At 41.8% G+C, this 15,302-nt stretch overlaps 1 protein-coding gene and 1 pseudogene across 1 annotated transcript in view; both read right to left on the reverse strand.

Moving 5' to 3' along the window:
* The window catches only part of QRFPR (pyroglutamylated RFamide peptide receptor), a 55,764-nt gene extending 40,766 nt beyond the window's left edge, over positions 1-14,998 (reverse strand). The window contains exon 1 of the mRNA XM_033215150.1: positions 14,252-14,998. Coding sequence (XP_033071041.1) covers positions 14,252-14,591 — 340 coding nt within the window. The 5' untranslated portion in view covers positions 14,592-14,998. The remainder of the gene's footprint in view (positions 1-14,251) is intronic.
* LOC117085855 lies at positions 3,182-4,287 on the reverse strand (annotated as a pseudogene).
* Positions 14,999-15,302: the final 304 nt, after the last annotated feature.

Consider the following 15,302-nt stretch of genomic DNA (forward strand, 5'->3'; position numbering starts at 1 on the left):
GATTTTTTTTTAAAGGCTACAAATTCCATGACTTTCTGCAAGCTCTCTAAAACATGATTTTGCCACTTGTCACATCAAGTGGAGGAATCTGTTTCCCTATTCTTTGAATCTGGGTCAGTGATGTGACTTGCTTTAACACAGAAGTAACGTTTGTGTGACTTTCAATCTTAGGTCTTGAGAGATTCTGATGCTTCTACTCTCTCTCTCTTTTGAAATATGGTGCCTCCACATAAAGAATTCTGGGTATCCTACTGAAAGAGGAAACCATGTGGGACAGAGATGGCCTGTCCCTTGCTGAGGTAAAACAATGAGCCCCCATGAAGTCACCAGATAGATGTAGCACTGAGAGTGAACAAGATGAGACTAGCAGAAGAACTATCCAGATGAGCCAACCTGAAATTGACCTATAGAATCATGAATGATCGTTTAATTACCTAAATTTTTTGTGGTTTGTTATGCAGAATAGCTAATTGATACACGAACACCTTGCTGAGCCTCCATTTTCTCATCTGTAAAATGAGGATAATATTATAATATTATATTTGGCACATAGTAAGCTCTATGTTAAGACTTTGGTATCCATTTTCGTATTATTATTTCCACTTCTTTGCAGTGCACAGCAAGGTGGTAGTGCCCAGGATTGCTCACATCTCAGCAAGCCTGCGCCAGTATCACAGGAAAGTTAAAAGACAATATTCATATGCCTGACATCATTGTTTCACAGTCACTCTCACCCTGGTGTCCAAATTGAGGTGCCGTCATGTACATTTTCAGGCTATGAACTAAACAGCAAGAATGTCAGCAATATAACTGGTTGCACATGTTCATAATCAAGGGAGGTTCCGTTGGGGTGGGATAGGGAGTTAGGCACACAGGGGTTGAGAAAAGTTGTCTTAAATTACAAGACAGAGGCATAGGTCAGTGGGACTGCTTCCTAGGAACACTGGTGTTGCAAAGTTGTGCCTATGGTCTGGGTGGCCTGGAAAGACACATGAGCCTTGAAAGGAACTACCAAATCAGCTTCAGTCCCAACAATATTTTTTTACCACCACTTTTTCTTCTTCTAGAAATGTATTATCGCTTCTGAAACAAATGAAAGCAGCACTCTTTTCTGTTTTCTGAGTACAAATGATTAGTTTGAATCCTCATAGTTTGAGCATAAAAGTAATTCTTTTCATGTAAATTGTACTTATGTGAAATAACTACTTTATTGTATTTTATCATAAATAAGCTATAAGGGACCTGGTTTTTACAGGTGCTTTGTAAAAGTGCATACCAAATATATTTGATATATTACTAACAGTGCAACAAGTTTTTAAAAAATTCTCTAACATCCTTATTGTATATAAAACTATTCTACACACAAATGTAGCTAACACTTTAAGTAGCAGAATTTTGAATATGTGAACAACAATTATAGCTTCCTTTCTTTGCATACCCTCTAGGTGCCTGGTCCTTTTGACACCTCGGGTCATTCATTGTCATAGCAACACTGTAAAGTGGGAATAAGGTTTCCTAAGTTTACATATTAGGACACCAAAGCAAAGAGAAATTAAATAATTATACCACAGTCAAACACTATGTTTGCCAAACTACAATGTTTGCAGATTCTTTTATTTATTTATTTATTTATTTATTTATTTATTTGGAGAAAGTAGTAAGGATTTTTATTGTCAAAACAAGAGATCATAATAGAAGATATAAATCAATTAATTCTCATAATTTCAGACTCCAGGGCCCCTCTGTGGAAAGGCCAGCTTCTTATACAGACAAGGTACTATCCAAAACAAAAAATGGGTATTTGAGACCGTGTTCAAGACAATAACTGAACTTGTACACAGTGAGGAGAAATAAAAATGTGGTTTCCCTACTTCCCTCCCTCAGTAAGGTTATGTGTTGCATAAAGGCATGAGGCTCACTTTGGTGAAAAATGCTTTCATACAGAAAATTTTGAATTCATTCACCTCCCACCACAGACGTTCCAGGCCCTGACCTGAACAAGGAAATCAAAATAAGGTAACACTACTGGCTTCACATAAACCTCAAGACTATAATCTAACTGTACCTACCATCTCCTTTACTTTAAAAAAGTTTAAGTCCATTTACCTATACCAAACCAGTAGATCGAATTTTCTCGCTTACGAAGCTTTTAACCAAATTGGAGGTAAATTAATCTCACTTGAAAGTGCAAGAAAGGCTCTGCTAGGCTAGTGTTTGTTCTGTGGCATAGAACGAGGAGATGCCTCCCCTGGCACTGGCCTAAGAGGCCCCACATGAAGAACTGGCTGCAGGACAGTGATCCATTAGGTCTACCAAAAAGCAGGGAGACTCAAGGTTCAGCCTAGAAGCAGGGGTCCCTGCCAAGTCTGGCTTTAACCTGTATCCAGGCCCCAAACAAATCTTGGGGCCCCTAACTGATAAGACTGGAGCACAGCATCAGCCATCAACAGGGCCAGAGTCATCTCAGTGAGTCAGTGAGCACCTCTATGCCATGATTTGTCAGTGCTCACATGGATAGTGGTAAAGGAATCAAGAAGCCTGGGTTTTGGAACAGCACAAACATTCTTTACCTAGTAAGCAGTGATCGAAGTTCTTACCTAGAGTAAATGATGAAAAAATAGTTAATGAGGTCCCCATACACCACTGCTGAGAATATTTAGTCTAACTTTAAAGCAGTACAAAATGGCTTCCTCCACACAACAAGGGCAAGCTTTGTACTAATGTTTCTCAAAAACCAATTATGTCTCCAGCTCTAGCCTCAATTTAACAGGTTTTTTACTTTATTTATTTATTTATTTAGAGACGGAGTCTTGCTCTGTTGCCCAGGCTGGAGTGTAATGGCATGCTCTCAGCTCACTGCAACCTCTGCCTCTTCGGTTCAGGCAATTCTCCTGCCTCAGCCTCCCAAGTAGCTGGGACTACAGGCACCTACCATCATGCCTGGCTAATTTTTGTATTTTTAGTAGAGATGGGGGGGTTTCACCATGTTGGCCAGGCTGGTCTCGAACTCCTGACCTCAGGTGATCCACCTAACTTAGCCTCCCAAAGTGCTGGGATTACAGGCATGAGCCACTGTGACCATCTGATTAAGTTTTTTAATATACCTTTCCTATATGAAAGCCAAGGTAAAAGGAGAGTGGGGTGCAAGAAACCTTCTTTACCAGAATCCCTGGAAAGGGCTCTAGAAGCCAGTGAGTGTGAGCACATTCAAGTCACAGGGTTTGAGATTATGGGCCCGTGGTGGCTGTTTCTTCCCTTTCATCATTGGGATGTCCATCCTGGGCAGCTTCAAGGCTGCTGGATCTTCAGCCATTCGGTTGGCCTGGGCACGGATCAGTTCCATTGGAGAGGGTTTCTGGGCTCCTCAGTAGGCCTGGGTGGCAAAACTTCCAGAATCATACTTCTAAAATGATCTCGGTCCAAATCTGACAAGTTGCTGTCCTTATCCCCACTTCCAGAGTCCATGTTGCTAGGATTTGGGCCAGGTAAGGCTGTGGAAGAACCAGAAGTGAACCAGCCCCTGGGTCTCTGCTTAGGTGAAGAGTGAGGAGTGGTGCTTGGGGTGGACTGGGCTGATGCAGGCTGCCTCTCTTCTTTTGTTATCTCTCCACTCTGTAGCTTTAGTTTGTGGAGTGCTTATGCCACTCTAAGGTACCTGGTCTCTTCAGTGGTGAGGCCCTCATGGAGTAGGTAGCCAACATCTCTCAGTCCTGCCTGTTGCCCAAAATGCTGAATGCTTTCCTGAGTCTGTTTTGTGATCAGAGAACTCATGATGACATGAGTAGCTTTAGCTTTCACCACTGGGACCTTGTCCACACTGTCAATGGCCGATGACAGGGTCATGGCAGGGAAGGGTAGACTGGCCTCTCCTTCCTCCACCTTGGCGAGAAGCTGATACTTGCGCTCTGGAATTATTGGTTTCCAAGGGACACTGCCCATGTCTGATGGAGGAGGAGTAATGGGTGCAGGGTCCTTGAGAGTATTATCAAAGCTGAGTGCCCAGGGGTATATCCCGAAGGGCAGGGACATCTTGCCTAGAGGCCCACTAGCCTCAAGAGCAGGCACTTCTGGTTGTCTTGAAGCCATTGAAAGTCTGGGATCCAGGTGTTTTTCTATATAGAATTCCATGCTAAGTCCCTGCCACCCTGGTGAAATGATGTGATGACTAAGCTGACAGACAGATGTTAATGAGGAACATGGTCCAGCTGCTGCAAATTAGCAAAGCTTCCCAGGAAGAGTCCATCCAGAGGTTCTGTTATCCTGCTGCCGCGGGACTGCCTGTGGCCCGGAGTCCAGCACTAAAAAGGTTCCGAGTACCCACGTCCTCCAGAGGCTTGGCGCAGTCTGGACCCAGCCATGGTGAGAGCGACGGCGACTTCGAAGGTCTCCAGGACTCACTAGGCAACACTGCCTGACGTTTGCAGATTTTAAATGCATCTCAATTCCACAGGAAATTGTTTAAAAACGTTAACATATTTTCATACATGTATTAAAGGGGGCTTTAAAATGAGATTGCATAAATGAAAATATGTAAATGCTATATGCGTCATAGAGAAATCAAATGGGAAATAAGAAGAACTAGATATGCATTAATATTTTTGTTAAAATAAAGCTTGATCTAAAACCTTTATCTTTGTCATATTTTCTGCGGCCACATCAACCACTGGGGGGCAGCATCAAACATTATTTTATAACTTCTCTCCTTGGTCTTCTAATAGGGGAAGCTTTAATGACAGGCCATGGAATTTATAATCTAGTTAATACAAACACTGATAAAGGATGGAACAGGATTAGAACCCAATATTGTTTGATTCCACAATCCATGTTTGTTTTCACAGCATCAAACTGTTTCTCTATCCTTCTATTTCTCCTGGGATGTAAGAACATGCTGTCTTTGAAGATTTCTATTACCCTGAATAGCCTACAATCTCTCTGATATGACAGTAAATGCATTTCTCCAAAACTAAGCTACAGGTAGGACTAATTTAGTTTTTCAAAGACAGATAAAAACAATAAGCACTTACTTGATTACTTCAGAATTCATCGTTAAGAATCTTTAGTTTAAAGACATAAAAGGAAACAAATAGTATAGCTTCTGCTGAATTTTTCTTAAAGGCACAGACTGAGAGGGAACTGCCAATACCAACTTCTAGAACCCCATTCACCGACCTTTCAATAATTCCTTAGCAGAGGGAGAAGGCATATGTCCACTACTAGAAGGAATTGGCAGCCTGGAAGTTGGTCCACTGGGGAGTATATATTAATAAATGAGATGGGAACAGCAGAGGGAGATCCCAGCACTTCATCCCAAGGCAGGAAAGGCAGACAAGGAAGAGCTATTCAGAACTCTGGTTCAGCTTGATCCTGAGAAACCTAGTGCAGGGTTTAGCCTTATGGGGACACATATGATCAGGGAGCTTTAGTCCCTGTAAGTTGACTCACTCCAATAGACATAAATGGCCGACTCTGCTAAACATATCTATCTACCCTGAGTACCTTCCTATGGAAGAACTTCGTGCTAAGCAGACAAGCCTTTCCAAGGAGCTTGGTGGCTAACAGGGTCCCAAGTGTCACTACTGCAGTTGTTAGCTTGTCACACTTCCACGGATTCAGTTAGTAAGGAGACAATGAGCATCAATGGATTCAGGAAGTGTATTACTTGCACAGACGTCAAAGGCCAGATCAACACAGGAAGACACTGAGCCTTGAAGGGCAAGATGACTGACAGCATGGGCAATGGGTTGCTCTGCTGGGGAGGAGCAGCCCTTAAACCACAGCCAAGCAATTGTACAGATTTATACAAAAGACTGCAGCTGAACCTTAAGTGGGAGCAAGGTGGGAAGTCTTACACTCAACTGAAACCAAACAGGAGACAGATGAGAGAAAGTCAGTCTCCCACAAGACAGGGATAAGAAACTGCCTCACAGTGGCTCCTCAATAGGCTTTTCTCCCTGCTGTAGGAGGTATCCCCAGGTCTTTGAATAGGAGTGACGATGGCACTCCCTGAGGTGCATGATTAGTGCTACAGGTAGACAGCAAGGCCAAACTGGCTAGAATCCTTCCAGAATTTTCTGCAGCTACCAGGAAGTTCTCTCTCTTATTTCCTGAGATAAAAAGTTTTATTTTGTATTCCAGAATTTTTTATTGTGGTAAAATATATATAACATAAAATTTATGATTTTAGCCATTTTTAAGTATATGATTCAGTGGCATTAATCACATTCACAGTCTCATGCAATGATCACCACTATCTGTTTCAAAAACTTTTTCATAACCCCAAACAGAAATTTAAGGATTAAGCAATAACTTCCCACTCTGCCCTTGCCATACCCCCTGGTAACACTAGTATCTTTTCTGTTTCCATGACTTTGCCTATTCTAAATAGTTCACATAAATAGAATCACACAATATTTGTCCTTTTGTGTCTGGCTTATTTCACTGAGCATAATGCTTTCAAAGTTCATCCACGTTGTAGTATCAGAACTTCCTTCCCTTTCATGGCTGAGTAATATTCCACTATGTGTATACACAGCATATTTTGTATATCCATTTGTCTATCAATGGACCCTTGGGTTGAGACAGGGAGTTTTAAAGAAAATGTAAGCTTATAGCCCCTGGGGTCAACATACACACTTGGGCAAAAGACAGCTCAAGAATGAAACCACAACACAGAGGGAAGTGAATCTGGCCACAGAGGGGGAAGACAGTCATTGCTGAAGACTTTAATCCATTTATGCCTAAAACCAGCCCTAACTTTGAGCTTTTCAGTTGCAGAAGTAGAATATTCCCCTTTTTTTCTTAAGGTAGTTTAAGTTGGGCTTCTCTCCCTATAAACAAGAATCCTAATAAATCAACCACTTGTCAAAGAATAGTTATGTTTTAGAAAAGCAAACTAAAAACGGTATTCATTTTATGCCTCCTAAGTGCACAGTGAAATGTTTAAAACTTTCTTACTGCTAAATCCTTTCCTGTCACTATTTTAAATGTAAACTGTTCTTGTCCTAAGTGGAGAGAATCTTTTACATAAATCCCATTGCTGTTACTGCCACTCTCCCACCTACCAAGAAAATTTAGTGACCTACAGTATCTTTTCTTCTCAAAGTGTGCACATAATTGATTCTAGGAAAGATCAACCAGAGGCTGGTCCATAGCATAATTCCTGACTTTACTTCCAAACTACTGTTGCTGTTGGGCCTCTGTTTAATTTACATCTTTTTTTAATACTTCCTTATTTTAAATAAGGAAGTTCTTCATCAACAGCTTTTATCATTTCTGTTGACTTTTTAAGCCCCACAGTACTGTTGATTTTACACCAATCTTACCATATGTAAATTTCCCCAGGCACTCTAAAATTTCTGAAATATCATAGAAAAAATATTATATAACAAATGTAACTGATGTTTTCTAGTCACTGATTGAATAATAAAATGGGACTGAAGAAGTTCCAGGTTAAGCTCTCTGTTCTAAATTGGCCCTCAAAATTAAGATCTTTTCACTAAATGAAGTTCAACAACCTCGTTTAATTCATTTCACAATGTATCAGCTCTCAATCTCTAAAAACACACCCTAACATTTCATGTTGTGTACAGCGAGTGCTTTCTTTCTCTCCCTCCTTTCCTTCCAGTTACATCCTTTCATTTTTCATATAAAATCATATGCAAAACTCTAACTCTTAAAAAGAGAGACAGGACCTGTTATAATGAAGCTTGGAGCTTCGCCTTCTACCATTCTATTACCCGCCCACATCAGTTACTGTGGCCCTGGGCAAAATAGACTGAAAAACCTTTGTGGTGAGGTGTGCTAATTTATAACTAAAGTTCTATTCTCCAGGCAAGAGAATAATTCTTCTTGTATTTCTTTGTATGGCTTATATTCCAAACTTTTCACCATTTTTGACTTCTTTCCAAATTCATCTTGAAAGACTCTAAAAACGTCAATGGCTTTAGTAAAGATGCAATAGGCTGCAGAAAATGAAAGAATTGCCTCTGAGCTCCTTGTTGGACTCCAGTTAATATAATCTGCTTTTGCATTTTCTAAGCATTCTGACTGCCATTGCTATTTTTTAAATACATAATAGCTATATTGAGCTGGTACATGGGGTAGGCACTGCACTTTTTTAAAAAAAAAATACATCTATTATTTCTTTTAATCTTCATATCAGCCTGAGTCCTGGAGCTGTCAGCATTTACACTACATCAATGGCTATAAATCTTGGCTGCAAATTATAACTTTTTTAACTTGGGGAACTCCTGGTGCTGTCAGCATTTACACTACATCAGTGGCTTTCAACTTTGGCTGCAAATTATAACTTTTCTAACTTGAGGAACTTTTGAAAACTCCATACCAATTATTATAATCAGACCAATTAAATCGGAATCTCCAGGGGTAGGAACCAGGCATCTGTGTTTTAAAAAACTCCCAGATGATTCCTACATGTTGCCAAGATTGAGCATTACCACTCTAAGAGAAATTCTCATATCAACTGCTGAGAAAATTAATTTTCTGTATTTTCTTACCCTAATACTCTTCAAAAGTAGTAAAGGTGCATGAAAGTGTACTTCCCCTAGCGATGCCGCCATTACTTAGAATATATTTCAAACTCCTCTTTTTTGGAATTGCTTTTAGTCAATTTGCCAGCCACTGCTAGAAAATTCTTTTCACTGCCCACAGAAGGATTTGGGAGAAAGCTGCAGAACTGTGTGTGCACCTGGGGAGACCATCCTCCCCCTGGCTGTGCCTGCATCCACAGCAGGACGAAAGTGGATACAGAGTCCAGCAGGATCCTAGCAAGGCCACTACTCCAGGCACACCCCAAACACTCCCCATCTCATCTTATTAATGCTTAGAGTCATAAAGCAGGCTAGCATTAGAACTGATTTTCTATCTCCTTCTGGGAAGTGTTCAGAATTAGTATTCCTATGCCTTAAGTTTTCATTTACCTCAGCTACCACGAGTCCCATTCTCTCCCAGCCCATCCCTCAACTTTGGACTCAAACCCATCAGACTGTGAACATCCCCTAATCTGATTCAAGCTCCCTACTCCTCAATACTTGCACTGCGTGCTCTGGAACCCTGACATCTACAAAACCCCCTGCATTCTCCATCACTTCTTTGAATGCTTCCTCCCCTCCTTAGTCTAATGGAAACTTGGCTTTTCCACAGAAACACAGCTTTCTCAATACCTGCAATATCCTAGTGCACACAGGAAATACCCAGGAAATGCTGAATACAAGAATGACTCATAGTGTCGTTAATAATACTTTAGACTTTGGGCAGAGGAACAAGATACCATGAGAGAATGATGGATGTTGGTAAGATATTCATGTGTAAGTGCCAAGTCTTCAGATCAGGTGAAAGACCATGGCTTATGATATTGATTAGATACCAATTTCAGAATCATCAGCAAAGAAGTGAGAGTCATGACTATAACCTCTATGCAGAAATTGATGATGAAAGAAAAGAGATTGCATGCTAAGCTTCAGTGGGCACTTACTTGTAAAATAAGAGAAAGATTGAGAACTCTCAAAAGGCAGAAAATACAGAGATAGAGACATAAAGGAAACAAAGAAAGACAAAAAAAGACTAGTTCATGGAAACTTAGAGAAGAGAGTGGTGTTCTGTAGCACTGTTCACAAGCAAAATCAATTGTTCTACATTTAGCTGGAAGAAACAGAACATGTTCAGTGAGTGAATTTGGAGGAGCATTTGGACATTGTGAAGAAAAAAATAAAAAAGAGGAAAAAACAAAACAAAACAAAACAAAACAAAATGAAGAGAACAAGCTGCAGATAAGGATAGGTAAATCTGGTGGCCCTAAGGAGGCAATGGGCAAATCCACTGCTACAGTCTAGCCGAGTAAATCAGAGAAGAGAACAGAGACAAAACTGTCCTAAAGGAAAGGGCCATGGCAGCACAACTCCATCCTCATATGGGTAATAAAGAAATCATAAGCATATGCTGTTTATAATACTTGGGGGCAGAGAATCCCCACTCCTGCTAGCTCCATGTTGGAAGGAGTCCTGGAGAGTAGAGAGTGAGTCAACTGGTAGATGGAAGGTAAGACGATAAGGGGATGATGGTAACACAAGGTGGATGAAAGGTATTGAATGTCAGCTTGCCTCAATGCTGGGCACACTTAGATGCTGTGGATCACCTGTATCTCTTTCCAACTTCATTGTAATTCATGTAAAAACATGTTTGTGGCTATACTTTGCTTCACCTATTATTCATGGTCCCCAGCAGTGTACAAAATAAAACTCAATGTCTTTGCTCAGTGGTGTGCTAGAAAACAACTGTTTGATTTCTGTTTATTTGTGATTTTTTTTTTCACTTTTTAAAAAACAGGCCTAACTAGTAAGTGCTGATTTCCATGATGTGAATACTCCTGCCACAACCAATTTTAAGGTAACAACATGATGTCCCTGAAAGGGGACCTGAGTAGAGTTGTGCACACTGGGCTCTGTAAGGCAGTGTGGCTGGAGACAAGTATAACTGGTTTGGGCTGGGGCTGGTGCAGTCCATTTTCAAAAGCCCGTCAGGAGATTCTTTGTGTAGCCAGATCTAAGAACCATTACTTACTTCAAGTAGTGCTTAACAAACTTTTTTTTTCCTTGTAAAGACCTGAGCTGATTTCTCTAGTGCTTATCAAACTTTAATGTGCGTGTGAAACAACTGAGAACCTTGTTAAAATGCAGGTTTTGACTCAATAAGTGCTGCTGGTCCCCAGAAAGAAAGAGGAATGAACTAAAAGAAAAATAAAACACACTTTGGGAGGCCGAGACGGGCGGATCACGAGGTCAGGAGATCGAGACCATCCTGGCTAACACAGTGAAACCCCGTCTCTACTAAAAATACAAAAAACTAGCCGGCGAGATGGCGGGCGCCTGTAGTCCCAGCTACTTGGGAGGCTGAGGCAGGAGAATGGCGTGAACGGGAGGCGGAGCTTGCAGTGAGCTGAGATCCGGTCACTGCACTCCAGCCCGGGCGACAGAGCGAGACTCCGCCTCAAAAAAAAAAAAAAATAAAATAAAACAGTCATTCACAGCCTTACCATTATTGGAAATATTTGAGAGAGAGGCAATGTAGAGATGTCACAAACTGGAAGTCCATGAATTATCTGTGACCAAGCCATAAAGATGCTTTCTTTTACTCGATTGCATTTTACTTTTGGATTTGACTTAGAAGTCAGCATCATAAAAATCTGTATTGCCAGCTTTTTGGAAGGAGAGGTCGGGAAGCAAGAACAACAACAAAAGAAGATGTGACAATCCGGGGTACCACTCCAGCATGCTGCAATTCTGCCCCCTTTAGAGGAAACAGTCTTTCTTTTGTCGCCGTTGCTTCCTGGTGATCTTCATTGCTTTGTTTCTGTTTCCTACCTCACTCCTGAAGGAATCTGAGGGGTATTCATATTTTAGGTTTTTACATAATTACATATATATATATATATATATACACACACACACATACTTTCCTCCCCAGTTGCACTACTTTTCTGTCTCATTTCCTGCCATTCCCCACATATAAACTGTGCATTCTTGCAATGCCTTGCATGGTATTCTTGGAATACACCATCTTCTTTCTTCCCTCCAACTTGGCACTGACCCCTGTTCCTAGAACACACTCCATCTCTCTGCTGGAAACAGTCTAAATTATTCTCTGAATTATTCTTCAAGATCTAGCTTGAACATCACATCCTTGAGGAAGCCTTCCTGATTATTCTGTGCTCCTAGAGCAGAGTGGATACTCTTTCTATCAAATCCTCTTATTGCTAATTTTGGGGCCATCTCCTATTCTCTGAGGTCCTGAAGGGCACAGATAGACTTGACTCACTTTTGTACTCTCAAGGTAGAATACTTTGCCAGATAGGAGATCCTCAATAGCTTTGTAAAATAATAAATTGTGAATTAATTTTTGGCTCTTAGATTACATTTTCTTGAACTTTTCTTTTGTTAATTTATCAAGGAAATTTTGCAATGATTATCCTGTCGTATAATGCACAAGCTAATTCTGTTTTCATATTTATCTCTAACCCCTCTACAGGCTCTCACCTCTCCCTCGCACTTCAATTTTGGTATTATTTACTCGATTTATAAGATTATTATTTACTCTATAAATCTTGTCCCAGATAAACATAGGCCACCCCCAATTAAACACTCCTTAATAGAATTAATACCTTATACTTTCATGGCATGACCAATATTTTTCAAAGCACTTTTACTAACACACTTTATTCTCACACTAACCACGTAAAATAAATGAGCAATGTATTACTCTCCTTCAGTATTTAGAAGCTAAAGTGAAATGTTCTCCATGAAGTAAGAAGCAGGGAGAAAAGAAAACTTGAGAAAAACCTTGGCAGTTCCCAAATAAGCCCTGAGGATGGAAGATGCACTATACAGCCTTTCTCGGCCATCATTCCCCAATATGAACAGGAGCTCAAGATCTGACTCACTGCACTTTCTTCCTTCTTTTTTTTTTTTTTTTTTTTTTTTGAGATGGAGTCTTGCTCTGTCACCCAGTCTGGAGTGCAGTGGCACGATCTCGGCTCACTGCAACCTCTGCCTCCTGGGTTCAAAAATTCTCCTGCCTCAACCTCCCAAGTAGCTGGGACTACAGGTGCCTGCCACCATGCCCAGCTAATTTTTTTTTGTTGCTTGTATTTTTGGTAGAGATGGAGTTTCACCGTGTTAGCCAGGATGGTCTTGATATCCTGACCTCGTGATCCACCCGCCTTGGCCTCCCAAAGCGTTGGGATTACAGGCGTGAGCGACTGTGCCTGACTGGACTCACTGCACTTTCAAACATCTCTAATCCCTAATATTTTACTGAAAAATTGAGACTCAGACATGCAAACTTAATATGTATTACAGCCAAAATAGTAATCCAGGTCTTTTGATCCTCACCATAAAATCCCACTTTGCATAATTATTTTCACCTTTACAAATGGAGCTATAATCATCCCCAGTACAAATAAACTTCATAAATCTGCTTTCACAAACATTTAGAAATGAAAACTCACATGCTTTTCCCCCCAAAAACAAGTTCTGTATGATGATCAAAAAATATTCCATTAATTTTATGGAGTTAGTTGCACTGAGCAACTTTAAAATGCCCAAATATAATTACTGCATCAGTGTGCATAAGAAAGTCTCTAATTCATAAATCAATGTCTTACTTTCCACATTGTGTATTACTTTCAAGTCAATGCTCTGTACTCAATGTTTAATGCTTTTTTGAAAATATTTACATTGTAGATTGATAAGAATCAAAGACTTTAACATTCTGACTCACTAACAGCAAACTCAGTTTAAGCTAATGGGGAAAAAAGCAATGCTCACAATCTCAAATCAGTAATGGTAGGATGAAACACCATGACTTTAAGAGAATTAGTAATGGTATAGAAATAGCAGAGATTGAAGGCATAATGATCTATTTCTCTTACATTTCTAACCATTTTGATGTGGCCACAAGAATACACCCAACTGTGAAAATGCGGAGGCCCACGGTGCACCATAAGCACTGGTGAGAACACAACACTACTGCTGATGGATTTACACCAGGGCATTCTCCAGCTGTGTTCTTGGAAAGGTTGGATCATCTGCAGAAACAGTATATCTTTTTTGCCAACCTCCACACACTGTTCCCAACTCAGTGACTCCATCTCTCTTCTGTCATTTTTGTTCCCATTATACGGAAAGAGGAGAATGTCATCTCTTGTTTTTTAATAGACAGGACGGCATCAGTTTTCTGTGTTTCTTCTTCCTGCATGACACTTAATACAGTTTTTTAAAGGACTAGTTCAGTATATTTTTACTGCACATGAATTATATTTGTTTTATGTTCATAGGTACAAGAAGCTGTCTGCAAGTCACTGGGAAGTGAGGGTGGAGGCTGGGGGAATGAGGAAATGAGATTTTTAACTTTGGTTTGCTCTTTCTTAGAACTTCGCCACCTGTGTTCACTTGGATGTAAGTTTTTTTTTGCCGCCTCTGATTCCCGTCCAGCGCTTCCTCCTTGTGGCATAGAGACATACATTGGGGAAAGGCCTGGAAAAGGTCCCGAGCAGTGAGGTGGGGAGTCGCACCCCTCGCCACTTATTTCAGCTCCCTTTTCTGTAATTACCAGATTTGTCTCCCCTGGTTTTCTTACTAAAAGATAAAAAATATTTCAAATAATTAAACAAACCAAAGTTAAAAATCTGCCTGAAAGGCAGAGGGTTAACGGAGAAGGAGCGGGGCGCGACTCTTACCCCCCAGCCAGTTGTCGGAAATGTTCTGGAGCATGGTGACGGGAATGCAGAAGAAGGTGATGAGCAGGTCACTGAGCGCCAAGGAGCAGATAAAGATATTGGTGACGGTGCGCATGGCCTTGCTGCGGGTCACCACGTAGAACACCAGAGCATTGCCAAAGAGCGCCAGGGCGAAGATGAGCACGCCGGTGAGCACCAGGGCCAGCTTGGCGCGCCCAGGCAGCTCTGGGGTGTAGACGAGCGGTCGCAGCCGGTACAGAGCGATGAACTGCTCCCGCGTCAGGTTGTGGTCCCGCAGCAGCCGGGAGAACTGCTCCGGGGTGATATTGAGCGCCTGCATTGCTGTACGCTCCCGGGACGCGGGGCCACCGCCCGCTACTTCCTGGCCACCCGCGGCGCAGGGAGGGCTTCGGAGGAACTAGGAGGAGGCCGCCTCCCTTCCTCTGCTCTGGACTCAGGCGCGCTGGAGGGCTCTCGGCTGCACCGCGGGAGGTTAGGGAAAGGCGAGCAGCTCAGGGATAAAATCCAGGATAAAGAGGCAGGAAGCCAAAGCACTGGGAAACTCAATCTCAGTGGCCAAAAAATATTCGCGGTTCAAATAAAGTTCTTCCCTTGCTCTTCCCTAAGGTGAGGCGCCGAGACGGTACGGGGTGCTGGAGCGCCACGTGAGGGTCCCAGCGCCTCTCGCTCGCGGCCTTCTGGCCATGCGATGCGGACGCCGGACCCGGTTGGGGAGCGGCGGAGGGTGGGGCTGAACTCGGTGACGCCCCCCTCCCACCCAGCTTCAGTGGCGCCAACGCCCTTTCCCCGCACCCTTAGGGCGAGGGAAGACTTCCCTGGCTCCCCACCTTGCTGCCGCCCAGCGCCTTTCTCAGGGCATGGCCCCAGTCAGGTCATGCTTATATGTGAAACTGAGTATTGCGGGATTCTACAGTTTCAAGTTTCTCCTCTTGAAAAATAATGGGAGCCACAACTACCCAAGGCAAATAAGGTTTATTTTAAATTATTTTCTGTATTGAAAAATAATTAAGAGAGTTAAAATATAGAACGT

Source organism: Trachypithecus francoisi, unplaced genomic scaffold (assembly GCF_009764315.1).
Source record: "Trachypithecus francoisi isolate TF-2019V2 unplaced genomic scaffold, Tfra_2.0 Lachesis_group1, whole genome shotgun sequence".
In the NCBI taxonomy this organism is placed as follows: Eukaryota; Metazoa; Chordata; class Mammalia; order Primates; family Cercopithecidae; genus Trachypithecus; species Trachypithecus francoisi.